Source organism: Candidozyma pseudohaemuli, assembly GCF_003013735.1.
Source record: "Candidozyma pseudohaemuli strain B12108 chromosome Unknown scaffold00002, whole genome shotgun sequence".
Lineage (NCBI taxonomy): Eukaryota > Fungi > Ascomycota > Pichiomycetes > Serinales > Metschnikowiaceae > Candidozyma > Candidozyma pseudohaemuli.
The window spans coordinates 943,530-965,926 of NW_020194436.1; the positions used below are offsets into that span (position 1 = coordinate 943,530).

General features: G+C 49.3%; 1 protein-coding gene across 1 annotated transcript; it reads left to right on the forward strand.

Moving 5' to 3' along the window:
- Positions 1-2,020: 2,020 nt before the first annotated feature.
- On the forward strand, positions 2,021-21,526 carry C7M61_001785 (uncharacterized protein; the record flags this gene model as incomplete). Its single annotated transcript, XM_024857184.1, has 2 exons — positions 2,021-11,400; positions 13,660-21,526. The coding sequence occupies 2 exons, from the start codon at positions 2,021-2,023 to the stop codon at positions 21,524-21,526; spliced, it is 17,247 nt and encodes a 5,748-aa protein (XP_024715064.1).
- Positions 21,527-22,397: the final 871 nt, after the last annotated feature.

Below are 22,397 nucleotides of genomic sequence, written 5' to 3' on the forward strand. Positions count from 1 at the left end.
TTCATTGTTGCAAACAATAAGAACGATCTAGTATTCGATACCTCGCCTCTATAGAGATCCAAGCTACCGACTTTCTCTTGCTTAATTGACCTTGTTGAAGCATTCCATTCGACCTTTCACCTGAACGAACCGGACTACTTCTTGGCCATTTTCTTCTGAACACGACAAGAGGCTTTTTTTCAATCAAAGTAACATGTTTTGGGTCGCTCAACGGATACGGCAAAATCGGTGAAAACCTCTGCATACGCCGACCGATTTATCCGAATTTACGAATCTAGTACTTACCATTTCCAATATTCTTAAGGCAGTTTTTAAAATAGCGATGCAACATATGGCATGATAGCCTTGAGAGATTTGCAACTTCAGGAATTTGGTGAAACATATGTCTCAAACTTAAAAAGCATCGAAATTGCGTAGTGTCAATTCATCTAATGAGCACAATGGTTGTAGCTTTCATCTATCTGCTAGGGTGCCCTAAATTTGCATATTCCTTACTCAAGGATGCTCTTCTACAAAAATTCTTTGCAAAGAACTCCTACCGATATGGTTCATTCTATGTGCCATTGATTTTCAGGCCGTAAAATTGACGAATTGGCAAAGTCACCCTCGGGATCAACTTCTTTGCCCAAAAAAATAAATTTTTGGATTCGGTAAATACTTTTTAAAAATCGTTCGACTTTTAAGCTTCCATGAAGGTGGGGAAGCCAAAGCTAAGCTCCAAAGCGTTACAGTCTTGGCTAGTATCGAGAGCCTCACAACCACATGTCAATTGGATCTAAGCGATTGATCTGTAGTTTACCTGGTATAAATGTTGAAAAATCTAAGCCAATAACAATTGCAAGCCAGCTGAGACCACTCAAATGAGTTTCTACCTCATTCTGCTCATTCCGAGGCATTTCAACACTTCTTTCGAAACAAACCCTAAGGCTAACTTTGGCACAGAGGCGTACGTTGCAGACGTCGAGAAGGCGAACGAACGTCTAGATCTGCCGTAAAAGCACGTTCACCAGCCTCACCCAAATCGATGTAGGATGTTTACCTCGGGGAGAACGGATATTCTACAGAATCGAGAATATGCAGCATGATGTGGCGAAGGGTGCAGATTCGCTTAAGCAGGGTTTTGAGGTTAAAAATCGTCAGTTTTGGCGGTTTGTGGTGGATCCGCTATATCAAGCGGCTTTTCCCGGTCCTGAAATTCATCGAGAAGGCCGCTTCCCATCTAGACCAAGGCTGAAATTGTAACATTGTTCAACAAGGGCAAGGGAGCAGATCCAATGCACGAGGAAATAATAATTGAAAAAAACGTCGGTGAAATTGCCGCTGAACGCAATTTAAATAATATTTGGAACCCTACGGGTCTCACGTGTGCAAAATATTCCTGCTTTTGCCGTAATTCCTGCAAGCAGCTCATCATATAGAACACTTCCATGCGTCTACGCACTTCGGTTTTCTGCATACGGACAAGTCACGGAGATATTTTTGGCGCTTTCTCTTTGTATCAGCCTCAAGAAACTAAGATCGACCTTAGCGACTGAAATGAGGCCACTATGCGCTTATTTCCTTGGAGGCAGCCGCTTTAAACCCGCAGTGTGTAGAGGTGAATATTTGCTCGGGGCAACGTGGGTCGACATTGAGGTAGAGTGTGGGGGTGAGGCAGGACCGTTTTTCCGTTACATGAGCACCTTGAAACAAGATATGCATTTTCCAATTTCATTTCAAATTTTAGTCGGACAATCCCTGCTTGGATCTTCAATTTTTGGTCATCAGAATTACCCACGGAAAATCTGGGTGAGCGATATTACAACGATCTGCGTTCGCAACATGCAGCCTGGAAGGTATGTGAGGCTGAAATTAGGTTGCAAAAATGCAAGGAAGCATCGCTTAGAATCGTATTTTTTAGCATGTCTTGGAAGCCTGTCTTGGCAACATGGGGCATCCTTGCAAGGGTGCAACATCACAAAAACCGTTGTTTATATAAATAGTAAATCCCATCGTGTTTCCCCGGCAGCTGCATTCCACCATGAATTTCCTTATGCTTTGGATAGGCATCCTCCTCCATGTCTCCATGACTATGGCGGCTACGGTGGAGGGTGTTTTCAACTCCATTCTGTCAATTACGGACCCTGGTAATACTCGGCCAGGAAGCGTCAATTGGAAAGCTTCGGTGAATTGGAAAATCACCAGCGACATGAAAATGAAGGGAGGCGACACCTTCACCTTGCATATGCCTTACGTTTACAAGTTCACCAGTTCGTCCCACACTTTGCAAGTTCAAGCTGGTGGATTGGTTTTGGCGGACTGTAACTTGTTTTCCGGAGACAACATAGTGGGATACTCCGAGGTCCAATGTACTGCTACTCCAGACGTTGAAACCGTCGCAACGGCCTCTGGTATCATTTCATTTGCATTTACATTCAACTCTGGTTACTCATCTGACGCAATTAACCTTGAGGCTGCTTCTGTCTGGAGCACTGGTACCAACACCATTCAGTGGACCGACGGTTCCAATATTTTGACCAAGGATGTTACATTTTCAGGAGGTAACCCTTCAGTTATCCAGGGCTCTGCTGAAAACGGTGTCTATGGTTTGAGAGCCTTGGTCAACAGCAATACCAAGCAGCACTACCTCTTGGGACCAAAATGTGCCGTTGATAATATGTATGGTACCTTGACCATCAAGGTGGGCTCGGGAATGCCTCATGACTGTAACACTCTTGCAGGTGCCATTGCCAGCACGGTCAATTCATGGTACTTTCCTGAATCCGCCAACAAGAATGATGTTCAGCTTACCAAGTGTTCGGCCACTGAGGCGGTGGTGACCTTCTCAAATATCCCAGCAGGCCACAGACCTTACATGAATATCCTTACTAAAGTGATTCTGGCCACTACATCCTCGACTGCCAACTACATCTACAATATGGTTTGTAACAGAAGAAGGTTGACTGGAACGCTTAACATTCGCTGGAGCCACTACGCTACCACCGATTCCGAGTCTGAAGGTAACAACTTGCCTCTTGTCATCACCACCAATACCCATCCTACGGTCACCAACACGCAATTGTCAACCATTACTGGTACCTCAGCTAGGACTGTCATTGTGAACATTCCTATGCCTGTTACTACTGTCATTGTCACCGGAACCAACACGGAGTCCACCACTCACAGTGCTACTTCCGGGGGTACCAGAATTGTGTCGATCGATGTTCCTACTCCTACCACCACCATCACCAGGACTTGGACGGGCTCCACCACCAGAAGCGAAACTGTCACCCCAACAACTGGTGGTACTGGATCTGTCTTCATTGATGTTCCAACTCCAACGACCGTTGTCACCAGAACATGGACAGGCACTGAGACTTCCACCGAGACTGTACCAGCCACTGAAGGTGGTACTGAAAGCATTATTGTCAATGTGCCCACTCCAACCACCATAGTGACCAATACCTGGACCGGCTCTGAAACCACCACACAGACAATTCCTGCTCAAGAGGGAGGCACCGAAAGCATTATCGTCAATGTTCCTACTCCCACCACAGTTGTCACCAACACATGGACTGGTACTGAGACAAGTACAGAGACGATTCCTGCTGAGGAGGGAGGTACCGAGAGTATCATCATCAACGTCCCCACCCCTGTTGTTACCTTGACTGCCACCTGGACCGGAAGCGAGACATCTACGCAAACTTTGAATGCTACCACTGGCGGTACTCAGAGTATCATTGTCAATGTTCCCACTCCAACCACCACCCTCAGTAGAACATGGACCGGATCTGAAACATCCACTGAAACCGTCCCTGCTGGTGAAGGTGAAACCGAGAGCATCATCGTCAACATTCCTGTTCCAACCACTAGTATTGTTCTGACATGGACTGGAAACGAGACCACTACCGAGACTGTTCCTGCTACTGAGGGCGAGACTGGAAGTGTTATCGTGAAGGTGCCAGTTCCTACAACTACTTTGACGAACACTTGGACCGGATCGGAGGCAACTACTGAAACCATTCCAGCTACTGAAGGTGAAACGGGAAGTGTCATTATCAGAGTTCCAGTTCCAACCACCGTTCTCACCAAGACATGGACCGGATCTGAAACAAGCACTGAGACAGTTCCTGCTACCGAAGGTGAAACCGGAAGCATCATTGTGAATGTCCCTGTTCCTACAACTATCATCACAAGCACCTGGACTGGAAGCGAGACCACCACTGAAACTGTCCCAGCCACCGAGGGTGAAACCGGCAGTATCATTGTCAAGGTTCCCGTTCCAACTACCATTGTCACAAGTACCTGGATAGGATCCGAAACGTCTACCCAGACTGTTCCAGCTACTGAAGGTGAAACAGGCAGTATCATCGTGAACGTTCCAGTTCCAACTACCATTGTGACCAACACCTGGACAGGAAATGAAACATCGACTCAAACCATTCCAGGCACCGAGGGCGAGACCGGTAGCATCATCATCAATGTTCCAATTCCAACCACCACTTTGACCAATACCTGGACTGGAACGGAGCCTGTCACCAGAACTGTGCCTGCCAGTGAAGGTGAAACCGGCAGCGTTATCATCGATGTTCCTATTCCAACAACCACCTTCACGAGCACCTGGACCGGTTCTGAAACCACCACCGAGTCTGTTCCAGCTACAGAGGGAGAAACCGGAAGTGTGATTGTCAAAGTGCCCGTTCCTACTACTGTCATCACCAGAACATGGACCGGAGTCAACACCACCACCCACACCGTTCCTGCTACTGAGGGAGAAACCGGTAGTATCATCATTGATGTTCCGGTCCCCACCACCACCTTGTCCAGAACATGGACCGGAAACGAGACTACTACCGAGACTGTTCCAGCCACTGAAGGCGAGACAGGAAGCGTTATTGTGAATGTGCCAATTCCAGTCACCACCGTGACTAGAACGTGGACTGGTTCCGAGACCTCCAGTGTTACTGGCACTGCTACTCCTGGCGACACCAGAACTATCTTCATTGATGTTCCAACGCCAACCACCACGATCTTTTCCACCTGGTCTGGAAGCACCATCACGACCCGTACCATTCCTGCTGCTTCAGGCGGAACCGACACTGTCGTTGTGGAAGTTCCAACTCCTGTCACTGTCATTACTTCAACCTGGACCGGTCTGGACACTGAGGTGGTGACCGAGCCATTTGAATCTGGAACCCAAACCATCGTCATCAACGTCCCTACTCCTACCACCACGGTCACCAGAACATGGACCGGCACTGAGACTACCACCAACATCATCACTGCTCCTAGTGGCGGTACTGGAACGGTGATAATCGATGTGCCTACTCCATATACCACCTTGACTAGAACGTGGACCGGAACAGAGACCCAGACTGTCACGGAACCTGCTCCTTCTGGTGGCACGGGAACTGTGATCATTGATGTGCCTACTCCAGTGACGACATTGACTAACACTTGGACTGGAACTGAAACCTCGACTGAAACCATCCCAGCTGCATCCGGCGGAACTGAGACCATTATCGTCAATGTCCCTACCCCAGTTACAACGTTGACCAGAACCTGGACTGGAACTGAGGCAACCACCCAAACCGTTCCTGCTGCTTCGGGTGGTACTGAAACCGTTTTCATTGATGTGCCAACGCCTACCACTGTGATCACCAGAACATGGACAGGTTCTGAAACCACAACCCAGACCATTCCTGCTGCTTCTGGCGGAACTGACACCGTTTTCATTGACGTTCCTACCCCACAGACCTTCATCACAAGAACGTGGACCGGATCTGAAACAACGACTCAAACCGTCCCTGCTGCTTCTGGTGGAACTGAGACTTTCTTCATTAATGTGCCCACTCCGCTGACCACATTGACCAGAACATGGACTGGATCTGAAACCATCACTCAGACGGTTCCTGGTGGATCTGGCGGAACGGACACTATCTTTATTGACGTTCCTACTCCAACGACTGTGATTACCAGAACGTGGACTGGCTCTGAAACCACTACTGAAACCGTTCCAGCAGCTTCTGGCGGTACCGACACGATCTTCATTGATGTGCCTACTCCATCCACCACTTTGACTAGAACCTGGACAGGCTCCGTCACCGAGACAGAGACCCTTCCTGTGGCTTCTGGAGGAACTCAAACTTTAGTTGTCAATGTCCCCACTCCAGTCACCACTGTCACCAGAACCTGGACTGGAACTGAAACCTCTACCGAGACTGTTCCTGCTGCAAGCGGTGGAACCGAGACCTTGATTGTCAATGTTCCTACACCAGTCACCATCATCACCAGAACATGGACAGGCAGTGAGACAACAACCGAGACGGTTCCTGCTGCTTCTGGAGGTACCGAGTCTGTTTTCATCGATGTTCCTACTCCGACCACCACCATCACCAGAACCTACACCGGCACTACTGCTATCACCGAGACTATCCCAGCTCCATCTGGAGGAACTGTGACTGTGGTGGTGGATGTGCCTCCTCCAATGACCACCTTGACAAGCACCTGGACTGGCGATGTGACTACTACTCAAACTGAGCCCTTTGCATCTGGTGGTACTCAAACCGTTGTGGTCAACGTGCCTACCCCAGTGACTACTGTGTGGTCGACCTGGACCGGAACTGAAACCAGCACCCGTACTATTCCAGCCCTGGAGGGCGGTACACACACTGTGGTTGTTGAGGTTCCTACTCCAGTTACTGTTCTTACCTCCACATGGACTGGTAGCGAGACTTCTGTCGTTACACAGCCATTTGAATCTGGAACCCAGACCATCATCATTCAGGTGCCTACTCCAACGACCTCTATCACCAGAACCTGGACAGGCACTGAAACTACTACTCAAACTATCCCTGCTGGTTCTGACGGTGTCATAACTGTGGTTGTCGATGTTCCTACTCCATACACCACCTTGACTAGAACGTGGACCGGCTCCGAGACACAAACCACCACTGACCCTGCTCAATCTGGTGAAACCGGTACTGTTTTCATTGAGGTTCCTACCCCAACCACCATTGTGACTAACACTTGGACTGGAACTGAAACTTCGACTGAAACCATCCCAGCCGCCTCGGGTGGAACTGAGACTGTCATTGTGAATGTTCCTACTCCTGTTACGACGTTGACTAACACCTGGACGGGGTCTGAGACTACAACTGAGACTATACCTGCTGCATCCGGTGGAACTGAAACCGTCGTTGTGAACGTGCCCACTCCTACTACTACCTTGACCAACACCTGGACTGGTTCTGAAACATCTACTGAAACAATTCCAGCTGCTTCTGGAGGCACTGATACAGTGGTCGTCAACGTCCCAACCCCAGTTACTACCTTAGTTAGCACTTGGACCGGATCTGAAACTTCCACTCAAATCATTCCTGCTGCTTCTGGAGGCACCGAGACTGTCATTGTCAATGTTCCAACCCCGGTCACCACTTTGGTGAGTACATGGACTGGAACCGAGACTTCCACACAAACGATTCCTGCTGCTTCCGGTGGAACCGAGACTATTGTGATCAATGTTCCAACTCCAGTCACCACACTCACAAAGACGTGGACTGGATCTGAAACATCCACTGAAACCGTTCCTGCTGCTGTGGGCGAGACTGAAAGCATCATCATCAACGTTCCAACGCCCGTGACTACATTGACTAACACTTGGACTGGAAATGAGACTTCTACCGAGACGATTCCAGCAGCTTCAGGAGGTACAGAGACAATTATCGTCAACGTTCCTACCCCAGTCACCACTTCCACCAACACATGGACCGGTTCTGAAACCACCACTGTTACCATTCCAGCGGCTTCGGGCGGTACTGAAACGGTCGTGGTCAATGTGCCCACCCCCACCACTACCATCTTTTCAACTTGGTCCGGTAGCACCATCACCACTCGTACCATTCCAGCTCAATCCGGAGGTACCGACACCGTTGTCGTTGAAGTGCCTACTCCAGTTACTGTGATCACCGCAACCTGGACTGGTTCTGAAACCACCATTGTCACCGAGCCATACGAGTCTGGAACCCAAACCATCGTCGTTCAGGTCCCAACTCCAACTGCTACAATCACCCTGACATGGACCGGCAGCATCACTTCTACTGAAACTATACCCGCTGCATCCGGTGGAACCGAGACTCTTGTGGTTAATGTTCCTACACCAGTTACCACTTTTACCAATACCTGGACTGGAACTGAGACCTCTACTGAGACTATCCCTGCTGCTTCTGGAGGTACTGAAACTGTGATTGTCAACATTCCTACCCCTGTTACTACCTTGACCAACACTTGGACTGGTACTGAAACTTCAACCCAGACCATTCCAGCGGCCTCGGGTGGAACTGAAACCATTATCGTCAATGTTCCAACCCCAGTTACTACCTTGATGAGCACCTGGACCGGTTCCATCACCACCACTGTCACCGTTCCTGCTGCCTCTGGTGAAACCGAAACCGTGATCATCAACGTTCCAACTCCTGTTTCTACCTGGACCAGAACATGGACCGGTTCTGAAACCTCTACCGAGACTGTGCCTGCTGCTGTGGGAGAGACTGAAAACGTGATTATCAACGTTCCAACTCCAGTCTTCACCTCAACAAACACATGGACTGGAACTACAACCTCCACGGAAACCATTCCAGCTGCATCTGGCGGAACCGAGACCATTGTGATCAACGTCCCTACTCCAGTGACAACTTTGACCAACACTTGGACGGGTTCTGAAACCACCACGGTCACTATTCCAGCTCAGTCCGGAGGAACAGAGACCATCGTCGTGAATGTGCCTACTCCAACCACCACCATTTTCTCCACCTGGACTGGCAGTACCATCACCACCCGTACTATCCCAGCTGAATCTGGCGGAACTGATACCGTTGTTGTCGAGGTGCCTACCCCAGTCACCGTTGTCACATCTACTTGGACTGGCTCTGAAACTACCATTGTGACAGAATCGTTCGAGTCGGGCACTCAGACCATTGTGGTCCAGGTTCCAACGCCAACTGAGACTCTCACTCAGACCTGGACTGGTACCACCACCTCCACCCAAACCATCCCAGCTTCTCCTGGTGGCACCGACACCTTGATTGTCAATGTTCCCACCCCCACCTCCATGATCACCAGAACGTGGACTGGCTCTGAGACCACCACTGTGACGGTTCCAGCCGAATCTGGCGGAACAGAAATCATCATCGTGGAGGTTCCAACTCCTCTGACTGTCATCACGAGAACCTGGACTGGATCTGAAACCACCACCCAAACTGTTCCTGCTGCTTCTGGAGGAACCGACACGATTTTCATCGATGTGCCTACTCCAACAACCGTGGTCACCAGAACCTGGACTGGCACCACCACAAGCACTGAGCAGGTTCCTGCTGCTTCTGGTGAGACTGAAACTTTGATTGTTCACGTTCCAACCCCAGTCACCTCCATCACTAGAACATGGACTGGCACTACCACAAACACGGAGACCATTCCAGCCAATTCTGGTGGTACCGAAACGGTCGTTGTCAATGTGCCCACCCCAACTACCACCATCTTCTCCACTTGGACTGGAAGCACCATCACCACTCGTACCGTTCCAGCTCAATCCGGAGGTACCGACACCGTTGTCGTCGAGGTTCCTACACCCATCACTGTGGTGACTTCTACCTGGACTGGTACCGAGACTTCTGTGATCACCGAGTCGGCTGAATCTGGTACTCAAACCATCGTTGTTCAGGTTCCAACACCCACCACTACTATCACCAAGACTGCCACTGGCTCGATGACTGAAACCCAGACTATTCCTGCTGGTTCAGATGGTGTGGTGACTGTGGTTGTTGAGGTTCCTCCTCCATTTGACACCTTGACTTCCACCTGGACTGGAACCACCACGGAGACTGTCACTGAGCCACCTGCTGGTTCCGATACTACTGGCACCGTGATTGTTTTGGTTCCTGAGACTTCCTTGGAGTACTCCACTGTGACCTCAACCTGGACCGGATCGACCACTAGAACCATCACCCAGCCACCTTCTGGTTCCGACACCATCGGAACTGCTGTCGTTGAGGTTCCACCTACCGCCGTGGCAGAAACTGATTTCCATGAGGTGCCTGTTTCAGAATTCGACACTTTGACCTCTACTTGGACCGGAAGCACCACCAGAACAACCACTGTTCCACCTTCGGGCTCCAGCGGCGTGGGAATCGTGATTGTTGAAGTCCCAGAAACCTCGCTTGACTACACCACGTTGACTTCTTCTTGGACTGGCACGAACACGAGAACTACTACCATGTCTCCATCTGGAAGCGCTACGGTTGGCACTGTCATCGTGGAAACTCCAGCATCTGAAACCGACTTCCCTACTGTGACATCCACATGGACCGGCTCCACCACGAGAACCACCACAATGTCTCCATCTGGAACTGACCCTGTTGGCACTGTCATTGTCGAGGTTCCAGCTGCATCCACGGACTACTCAACCTTGACTTCTACTTGGACTGGATCTTCAACGAGAACTACCACCGTTCCAGGCTCTGGCTCCGACATTGGTACTGTCATTGTCGAAGTACCACCCACCGATGACTACACCACCTTGACCTCCATTTGGACTGGTTCAACCACACGCACTGTCACCAATGGTCCTGGTGAATCTGGTTCTGTCGGAACCGTTATTGTCGAGGTTCCATCTTCCACTGCTGACTTCTCCACCGTGACTTCCACATGGACAGGAAGCGTTGTTACCACAGAGACCCAGCCACCTTCGGGCTCTGACACTGTCGGTACTGTTGTGATCAAGGTTCCAGCCTCCACCCCACTCAACCCCGGTTCTTGGAACTGGAACTCGTCTTACGTTCCATCGGCGCTGATTAACTCTGGTTTCACCTCTGTGACCACCAATGCTTACACCACGGATGATTCACACACAACAAAGGATTCTGATGTGACCGACTCCTCCAGAATCACCGTGACGACTAACGATATACCCGCTATTACTACCGGCTCCTTGACCTCTAACAAAATCCTGGACGCCACCCATTCCCCAACTACAATTGCTGGCGAGCCTGTGGAGCTGCCTGTGGGAGAAAACCCAGCCCACTCCATTCCATCTAATCCTGAGCAGCCTTCTACTGAGGAGCCTTCTACCGAGGAGCCCTCCCTTGAGAACAACCCAGGTGCTGGAAACGGACCTAATGATGACGAAGGCGCTGTCGAATCTTCTTCCTCATCATCTGCTACTGCCACAACAATCTGTCATAAGGGCAAGTGTGCTACCATTTCTGCCACTGACAGTAACACCGAACCAACCATAGCAGTGCAGCCAACTTCTGCATCCTACAATCCACAGGGATCTCCTCAAGCCTCCGGCTACCCAGCAATCTCAACTTACACTGGCTCGGCTTCTAGCCTCCAAGTTTCCGGATTTTTTGCCATCTTCTTGACGTTGCTTCAAATAGTTATGTGAGATAACCATCTCAGCTGTTCATAATTGACACACTTGCATAGATAACGATTCTAATAGATAATTTGTGAATATTCCGGCGTGCGTAGCAATCTCAGGAGCTTATTGCTTATCTTATTGCAAACTCACTGTTAGCTGACACGAAAAATTCAAGCGCGTTAAAGGTGTTTGAAAACATGAGCTAGTGAAGTGCAACGAAGAGCATTTTAACGAACAGTATTAATCTCTAAAAGATTGGAGGAGGTCCACAGTACCCCTGAGAGCTCTTGCCTATTAAAAATCGCCGTACCTGATTTTTGACACAATATTTTAAAGTCATTTTCATGCAGCGAACGCAAAATCGCACAAAATAAGCGAAATGCTTGTTCATGTTTACAATACCAGAAATCCTCAAACAGGTACAAAAAATAACAAAAGTCTAAAACAACCGAAAATTTTCTCTTCTTGGTTTCAAATTGGGGCTTAAATCAAAAGAACGTAAAGAAAAGGCAGAAACGCTATCAATAAGGAAGGTGAAAAAGCTCGTTGAAGTTCACTATGTGAAAAACCTAAAAAAGAGCACAAAAACCATCATGTAGTTCAGCATCCGAGGTCCAACCAAGGAATTATGTTCCACAGTTTAGTCTATCAGTGGCTCGTTGAAGCCCTTTTTGTAATACTTCTATTAGTACACTTCAACGCTCTATTTCGCCGAGACGGTATAAGTTGCTCTTGAGAAAAAAGAGGGGAAGTAACGCTAGAGAACTCATCGTTCATTCTCAGCTAGAGGACCACTTCAAATGGACACAAAGCCATGAAAATCTTGTACGTCATCGGTCCCGCATGGTCGTGTGATTCTCTGCATAATCTGATATGGCCAAACTGCTATGCTACGTCCCCAGACATGTTGACACACCTCAACAACACAGCTCTTAAGTACCAACAATTCAAGCAAATTTCAATCTAAAATCAAGAAAATCTCGTTGTCTCACCGGTATCAAAAGTTTGGTTGCTCAATGACGGAATTTTCCGAATTTCATCTCGCGTCGCGCCCCCAACTCGTCCACATGCGTATTATGCATCGTCGCTTAAATGAGAGGTGCGATACAGTGCCGTGTGATGAATCTCGAGAGAAGGGAAGTAGGTGTCACAAAGTCTGGAGAAAGCTTCGCTCACCTTAACAGCTGGCCGTGAACATACCATTGAACTTTAACTGCTTTCGGCTATGGTCCGACATAAAAAGTCGACTCTTTGCCGGGTGGCTGGAGCAAACGACGACGCATGTCTCACCTTATTCTGCACCAGAGTTCTTAATACCATCTTTGGAACGCACGGCAATTGGTACGGCGCCGCCATAGCGACCAAAAGTAGCAAGTCAGAGTTACCCGCTAGGGTTGAGTAGTTAGAGGCTTTGAGCTCAGCCGTAGCGTATGCCGCATTATGAGCATTGGCGAAGCTCAAATAGGCGAACTCAGTGGCATGTGTAGCGAGTAAGGCGTTGGTTGCTTCACATCATCTGATGCAAGCGTGTAAAGCAAAATAGGCGCAGGGTACTCCGCTTGGGAAAGCAGGACCGAGGAGTTTATACTTAGGAACACGAACAAAATGTTCTGAATGTAGCAGCCTTGTGCAGATATCGTCCCTGCGTTCGCAAGTCGATCATTCGTACATATAGAGCTCGGATGGAAATTAAATAATTGTTTGGTGTAGCTTAGCTGTCAAACAGCGAGGATCCTCTTCTGGGGAAATGATATCAACTTTTCGGGAATTCACATTATGGCTTTGATAGCGAGCGTTAGTTGCAAGCACAGAAGTTTTTCAGATGTCGCATAGGTTGCTCTGCAGCGAAAACGCAAGGTCGGCGTGTTGTTCTTCATCTCAGTATAAGCACCTCGGCTAAAGAGAGTGTTTTTGTCCAAAATAGCCCCAGGAATGTACCGAAAACTGCAGGCGCCACACCCAAATGTGTGAGTTATGCATAGCTGAAATTGAGCTGCAAATTGAAGCTTCGGTTTTAGACCAAGCCTCAGCGTTTTTTTTTATTTGGAAGTCCGGCGGCAATAGGAAGCTTTCTTGAGTGGCTTCATAATTTTCTGCAATTTTTTTTCTTCAGGCTTATAAAATAGACGCCCCTGCTTTTCGATAAGCTGCACCATGAATTTCCTTTTATTGTGGGTTAGCATCCTCTTTCAGGCTTCCTTAGCGTTAGCCGCCGTCAAAGAGGGTGTTTTCACCTCCATTGAATCACTCACACCACCCAGTAATGGACGACCAAATGTTGTTGGTTGGAACGCTGTGGTGAATTACAAAATTACAAGCGATATGAATATGAAGAACGGCGACACTTTCACGTTGCACATGCCGTATGTGTTTAAATTCACATCGTCATCTTCGACTTTGCAAATAAAGTCCGGCTCCACAGTGGTAGCCAACTGTAACTTATTCACTGGAGATATTCTCGTGAACTTTTCTGAAGTGCAGTGTACTGCTACTTCGGCAGTTGAAACTTTGGGCGAGGTCTCAGGTAAAATTACATTGCCAATTACCTTCAATGCTGGTTGGGCTTCTGATCAGATCAGTTTGGAGGCTGCCTCCATGTGGAGCGCTGGAACTAACACTGTGACTTGGTCTGACGGTCTGACAAAATTGAGTAAGACAACCTCCTTCACAGCAGGTAACCCTTACGTCTTTAACGGAGGCTCTGACAACGGTGTTTATGGTTTGAGAACTTTGGTTAACGGTGACCTTAAGCAGCACTATCTCTTGGCTCCAAAGTGTCTGAAGGACGGTATGTCTGGTACTTTGTCGATCAAGCTGACGGCCGATGTGCCTCTTGATTGTAGCAGTCTTACCGGTGCATTCACAAGCTCTGTCAACGCGTGGTTACTTCCACAAACCGCTGGAACTTCCGGAGTGTCGATCTCCTCTTGTTCTGAAACCGAGGCAGTTGTTGCATTCACAAACATCCCTGCAAACAACAGACCATACATCAATGTCCTCAATGGATACATCAAGACAAGTACTTCGTCCACTGCAACCTATTCATACAATTTGATTTGTGACGGCCAGCCTTTAACTGATTCGTATGCAACCCGTTGGACTTATTACACCAACACTGATCCAAACGCAGATGGAGGCAATTTGCCTGTCGTGATCACCACAGTCACTGACCCTACAATCAGTCTGACGGGTATTGCCACTAGAACCGGCACTGCTGCTAAGACCATCGTGGTGAATGTTCCAATGTCTGTGACCACAGTGACCGTTACTGGTACCAACACCGGATCCACAACCCAAACGCTTACTTCCGGAGGAACTAGAATTGTGTCTGTGAATGTGCCCACTCCGACATCCACGGTCACTAGAACTTGGACAGGATCTACCGCCAGAACCGAGACAATCACTGCCCTGACTGGAGGTACTGGCTCCGTTATTGTCGATCTTCCATCCCCAACCACAACTATCACCAGCACCTGGACTGGCTCAGTCGCATCGACGCAGACCATCACTGCTCTGTCTGGAGGAACTCAGTCTTTAATCGTGAACGTTCCTGTTCCAACCACTACTGTGACCAGCACAGGAACTGGATCAGTAGCAACCACCTCAACTGTTCCTGCTAGTGCAGGCCAGACCGGCAGTGTAATTGTCATTGTGCCTGTTCCAACATCCACCGTCACAAGCACTTGGACTGGATCTGTTGCCACCACCCAAACCATCCCCGCAAGTGCTGGTCAAACTGGCAGTGTTATCGTCAACGTCCCTGTTCCCACGACCAGCGTCACCAGAACTTGGACCGGCTCTGAAACATCCACTGAAACAGTGCCAGCAACCGCAGGTGGAACCGGAAGCGTCATAGTCCACGTTCCGATCCCAACCACCAGTGTCACGAGAACATGGACAGGATCCGAAACCTCTACGGAGACTGTGACCGCTAGTGAAGGCCAGACGGGCAGCATCATTGTGCATGTGCCAATTCCAACATCGTCCATCACGAGAACATGGACTGGTTCCGAGACTTCCACTGAGACCGTGACTGCAAGTGAGGGCCAAACAGGCAGTGTGATTGTCCATGTTCCAGTTCCCACCACGACGGTTACAGGAACCTGGACCGGGTCTGAAGCCACCACTATCACCGTTTCGGCAAGTGAGGGAGAGACCGGAAGCGTTATTGTCAACGTTCCAATTCCCACCACCTCCATCACCAGAACATGGACCGGTTCTGAGGCATCTACTGAAACCGTCACAGCAAGCGAGGGCGAAACAGGCAGCGTTATCGTTTACGAGCCTGTTCCAACAACCACCTTCACCAGTACACGGACAGGATCGGAAGCCACTACCCAGACAGTTACTGCCAGCGAAGGCCAGACCGGAAGCGTCATTGTGATTGTTCCAATTCCAACCTCCACCATCACGAGCACATACACCGGTTCCGAGACTTCCACCGAGACCATCACCGCCTCTGAGGGAGAAACCGGAAGCATCATAGTGCATGTCCCTGTTCCAACCACCACCGTGACAAGAACATGGGGTGGTTCCGAGACTTCCAGTGGAACCATCACTGCTGGACCTGGTGAGACCGGAACCGTTTTTATTGATGTTCCCACCCCAACAACCACCCTCTTTTCGACTTGGACTGGTACTGCCATCACCACACGGACTATTCCAGCTGCTTCGGGAGGTACCGACACCGTTGTCATTGAAGTTCCAACGCCAATCACCGTGATCACCTCCACCTGGACCGGCCTGGAGACCGAGATCGTCACCGAGCTGTTTGTTTCTGGAACTCAGACCATCATCATCAATGTTCCTACACCAACCACAACCATCACCAGGACATGGACAGGAAGCGAAACTTCCACCGAAACCGTGCCTGCTCTGGAGGGAGGTACTGGTGCCGTCATTGTGAATGTTCCTACTCCTGTGACCACAGTTACTAGAACATACACTGGTTCTGAAGCCACCACTGAGACTGTTCCTGCAGCCTCGGGAGGCACCGAGACTGTTTATGTTGATGTTCCTACACCTCTGACTATTATCACAAGAACATGGACTGGATCCGAAACGACCACTCAGACCATTCCAGCGGCTTCTGGAGGTACAGACACCATTTACGTTGATGTTCCTACACCACTGACTGTCATCACCAGAACCTGGACGGGATCTGAAACTACTACTCGTACTGTTCCTGCTGCTTCTGGAGGAACTGACACCATCTATGTTGAAGTCCCCACTCCACTGACCATTGTGACTAGTACATGGACTGGATCTGAAACAACGACTCAGACTATCCCAGCGCAAAGCGGCGGAACCGATACCATTGTTGTTGTTGTCCCTACTCCTTCTACTACCCTTACCAGCACCTGGACGGGATCTGAGACCACCACGCAAACAATTACTGCCGAGTCTGGAGGCACCAACACGATTGTTGTTATTGTGCCCACACCATACAGCTCTGTTGTTCAGACTTGGACTGGAAGCACCACCAGTACAGAGACCCTTCCTGCTGCCTCTGGAGAAACAGGTACAATTATTGTCCATGTTCCAACTCCACAGACTACCGTGACTAGAACGTGGACAGGTACTGAGACCAACACCGTGACGCTTCCTGCCGAATCTGGTGGCACGGATACTGTTGTGCTTGAGGTCCCAGCACCACAGACAACCGTCTCGTCTACATGGACTGGATCTACTACGAGAACCGTGACTTTGACTGCTTCTCAGTCGGGCGACGAAAACACCGTTGTTGTTGAAGTTCCAGCTACTGATGCCCCAACTTTGACGTCCACTTGGACAGGATCGACCACTAGAACTGTCACGTTGACTGCTTCTCAGTCTGGAGATGAGGATACTGTCATCGTTGAAGTTCCTGCTACTGACTCTCCAACTTTGACGTCCACTTGGACAGGTTCGACCACTAGAACTGTTACGTTAACTGCTTCTCAGTCTGGAGATGAGGATACTGTGGTTGTCGAGGTTCCTGCTACTGATGTGCCAACCTTGACGTCTACTTGGACTGGAAGCACTACGAGAACGGTCACTATTTCCGCTACACAGTCGGGTGACGAGGATACCGTTGTTGTTGAAGTTCCTGCTACTGGTTCTCCTACTTTGACGTCTACTTGGACTGGAAGCACTACGAGAACGGTCACTATTTCTGCTACACAGTCGGGTGACGAAGATACCGTGGTTGTTGAAGTTCCTGCTACTGGTTCTCCTACTTTGACGTCCACTTGGACTGGAAGCACTACCAGAACTGTTACCTTGACTGCCTCTCAATCAGGTGACGAGGATACTGTTGTCGTTGAGGTTCCTGCTACCGACTCTCCAACTTTGACTTCTACATGGACTGGCTCTACCACCAGAACGGTCACCTTGAGTGCCTCTCAATCAGGCGATGAGGATACTATTGTTGTCGAGGTTCCAGCTACTGATGTGCCAACCTTGACCTCCACTTGGACCGGCAGCACCACGAGAACGGTCACTATTTCTGCTACTCAGTCGGGTGACGAAGATACCGTGGTTGTTGAAGTTCCTGCAACTGATCTTCCCCATTTGACTACCACGTGGACTGGCTCTACTACAAGAACCGTCACTATTTCTGCTACTCAATCTGGAGATGAAGATACCGTGGTTGTTGAAGTTCCTGCTACCGACTCTCCAACCTTGACGTCTACCTGGACTGGCTCTACCACTAGAACCGTCACCTTGAGTGCCTCTCAGTCTGGTGATCAAGACACTGTCATCGTTGAAGTTCCTGCAACGGATTCCCCAACTTTGACCTCCACTTGGACTGGATCTACCACTAGAACGGTCACTTTGACTGCCTCCCAATCTGGAGATGAAGATACTATCGTTGTCGAGGTTCCAGCTACTGATGTGCCAGCCTTGACATCGACTTGGACAGGATCTACTACGAGAACGGTCACTATTCCTGCCACTCAGTCGGGTGAGGAGGACACTGTCGTCGTTGAAGTTCCTGCAACGGATTCCCCAACTTTGACCTCCACTTGGACTGGATCTACCACTAGAACGGTCACTTTGACTGCCTCCCAATCTGGAGATGAAGATACTATCGTTGTCGAGGTTCCAGCTACTGATGTGCCAGCCTTGACATCGACTTGGACAGGATCTACTACGAGAACGGTCACTATTCCTGCCACTCAGTCGGGTGAGGAGGACACTGTCGTCGTTGAAGTTCCTGCAACAGATTCCCCAACTTTGACCTCCACTTGGACTGGATCTACAACAAGAACCGTGACTTTAACCGCTACTCAATCCGGAGAAAAGGATACCGTTGTTGTTGAAGTTCCTGCTTCTGTGGCTGGTTCGACTGTGACCTCCACTTGGAGTGGATCTACGACTAGAACTGTTACAGTAAGCGCTACTCAATCTGGCGATGAAGATACAGTCGTTGTGGAAATCCCCGCTACTGATTATCAGACTTCTACATGGACCGGTACGACAACGAGAACAGTCACCTTGAGCGCTTCTCAGTCTGGTGACCAAGACACTGTCGTCGTCGAGGTTCCTGCAACTGATCTCCCCCATTTGACTACAACCTGGACTGGAAGTACTACTAGAACCGTCACCTTGAGTGCTACTCAGTCGGGTGATGAGGATACCGTCATCGTTGAAGTTCCTGCTACTGGCTCTCCAACTTTGACATCGACCTGGACAGGATCTACTACGAGAACGGTCACTATTCCTGCCACTCAATCGGGTGAGGAGGACACTGTCGTCGTTGAGGTTCCTGCCACTGTTACTGGCTCGACCGTCACCTCCACTTGGACTGGATCCACTACCAGAACAGTGACCTTGACCGCTACTCAATCAGGTGATGAGGATACCATTGTTGTTGAAGTGCCTGCGACTGCTACAGATGCCTCCACTTTAACTTCAACTTGGACTGGCTTAACCACCAGAACCGTGACTTTGAGTGCCTCTCAATCTGGTGACCAGGATACTGTCGTTGTCGAAGTACCAGCTTCTGCAACACCAACTTTGACATCGGCCTGGACTGGTTCTACCACCAGAACCACTACCTTGACTGCTACTCAACCCGGTGAACAAGACACAGTCGTTGTTGAAGTCCCATCTACCGAGGGATCAACCTTGACCGAGACTTGGACAGGATCTACCACTAGGACTGTGACTTTGAGTGCTTCTCAATCTGGTGACCAAGACACCGTTGTTGTGGAGGTTCCAGCAACTGCTACCGATGCTTCTACTTTGACTTCCACGTGGACCGGCTCTACTACCAGAACCGTCACCTTGAGTGCTTCGCAGTCTGGTGACCAAGACACAGTTGTTGTTGAAGTCCCAGCAACTGCTACCGATGCTTCCACTTTGACTGCCACATGGACTGGCTCTACCACTAGAACCGTCACCTTGACCCCTACTCAATCTGGTGAACAAGAGACTGTCGTTGTTGAAGTGCCTTCTGATGGGGCATCTACCTTGACATCCACCTGGACTGGTTCAACTACCAGAACTGTCACCTTGACCCCTACTCAATCTGGTGACCAAGAGACTGTGATTGTTGAAGTGCCAGCCACTGCTACCGATGCGTCGACTTTGACATCTACCTGGACTGGCTCTACTACCAGAACTGTTACTTTGAGTGCAACCCAGTCTGGTGACCAAGACACTGTCGTTGTGGAGGTTCCAGTGACCGTTGCCGGTGCCTCAACTTTGACTTCTACTTGGACAGGTAGCACCACGAGAACATCAACCTTAACTGCTACCCAATCGGGTGACGAAAACACGGTTATTGTTGAAGTGCCTTCCGATGGAGCATCTACGTTGACTTCTACATGGAGTGGATCCACCACCAGAACTATTGTTTTGACACCTACTCAATCTGGTGACCAGGAAACCGTTGTCGTCGAGGTTCCATCTACTGAAACTCCAACGTTGACATCCACCTGGACTGGTTCTACCACCAGAACCATTGTTTTGACACCTACCCAATCGGGTGACCAAGAGACTGTCGTTGTTGAAGTGCCTTCCGAAACTGGAACTCCAACCTTGACTTCTGCTTGGACTGGATCTACTACCAGAACTACCACTTTGCCGCCCGCTGGCACTGACACAATTGGTACTGTTGTCGTCGAGATTCCTTCCGAAACTGAAACTGGAACTCCAACCTTGACCTCCGCTTGGACTGGCTCTACTACCAGAACCACCACCTTGCCACCATCTGGCACTGATACCGTCGGTACAGTTGTTGTCGAGGTTCCTTCCGGAGCTGAAACTGGAACTCCAACCTTGACTTCTGCTTGGACTGGCTCTACTACCAGAACCACCACCTTGCCACCAGCTGGTACTGACACCGTCGGTACTGTCGTGGTTGAGGTTCCATCTACCGGAGACTTTACCACCTTGACATCTACATGGACAGGTTCTGAGCCTTCTACTGAGACCAAACCACCTTCGGGAACGGACACGGTTGGCACTGTGATTGTCAACGTTCCATCTTCTTCTGGACCATGGAACTTGAACCCTGCTCCAACTAACGGTGGCAACGAACCTGCTCCTACTAACGGTGGTAACGGACCTGCTCCTACTAACGGTGGTAACGGACCTGCTCCTACTAACGGTGGTAACGGACCTGCTCCTACTAACGGTGGTAACGGACCTGCTCCTACTAACGGTGGTAACGGACCTGCTCCAACTAATGGTGGCAACCAGCCTGCTCCAGGAACAGGTGGTGACAACACCGAAGGTGGTCCAGCACCATCTGGCACGCCATCTAACCCCGAGAACCCCGAGAACCCATCTCCTTCGAACGGCCCCGGTGTGGGCAATGGACCTGCTGGAGACACCGTTTCTGAGCCCGCACCTGCTACTGACCTGACCATCTGTAACTACGGCAAGTGTGTCACCATTTCGGCCACTGATGGTAACACCGGAGCTACAGGTACTGATGGTAACACCGGAGCTACAGGTACTGATGAACCTAACCCATCGATCGCTATTCAACCAAGCGGTTCTCAGAATGGTAACCCAGTGGCTTCTTCTCCTGCCACTGGAATCCCAGCCGTTTCCTCATACGAGGGCTCGGCCTCGAGCCTCAAGGTATCGGGACTTTTTGCTATTTTCTTGACGTTGATTCAGATAATTGTTTAAGGGATAGTTCCCTAATTTCATACCACAGGGAGAGTCTCAACGTGACCCCCTATAGATATCCTTTTTAATGAAAGTATTATGTATTTTGAAGTAGTTGCTGATGCACGGATTCGGTTCGGTTTATCCTACAATTATTATTTTGGTTGAAATTCAATTGAGCTAAGTATCTAGACAATTGTGCACATGAAAGGCACAGCACCAGGACCAGCGGGCTTATTCAAGTTGTTGTCCTTGGGAGTGTTGTTCTTGTTTTGAGTAGTAGTTTGAGCGGCCATTTTGTTTGATTTTTGGATGATGAAAATGGAGGGAAATCAGTCCATATTTATAGTACGAATTGTTTCAGGCTGTTTCATGGATGGTGGCTTTGACGTTCCAAATATCTTCCATCTTTGGAATCTCAATGGAACTATGTTTCATGAAAATACCTTTTTTGGCGTGGCAATGGACTAAGGCTGAAGTTTGCTTTCAAAAACGTGGATCATATTGGTTATAGAACGCTAATGTGTTTCAGATTGTGGCTCTGCATTACCTATTTGGTGTCTTTAATAGGCCAGTCCGTAAGTCGTCCAGCAGCATAGGCATTTTTCACTTCCACAAATGACACCATCTCCAATAAAACCCGCCTAAATAGAGGCTGCTTCACTCCTCCCCACCGCTGAATCAGCAGCGGAGTTCGGCTCACCAAAAATGCCTTGTAAAAGACGCGGAATCAAAAGATAAAGTATCGAGAAAAGCAAAAACATCGCAATTAGCGTCCAGGATTGCCTCAAGGCAATACCCAAGGCGCCAAAAACGATAGCCACTATGATGGTTATTTCGTCTCTCACTCCAATCCATACCAATAGAATGATCACTGCAACATAAACGAGGG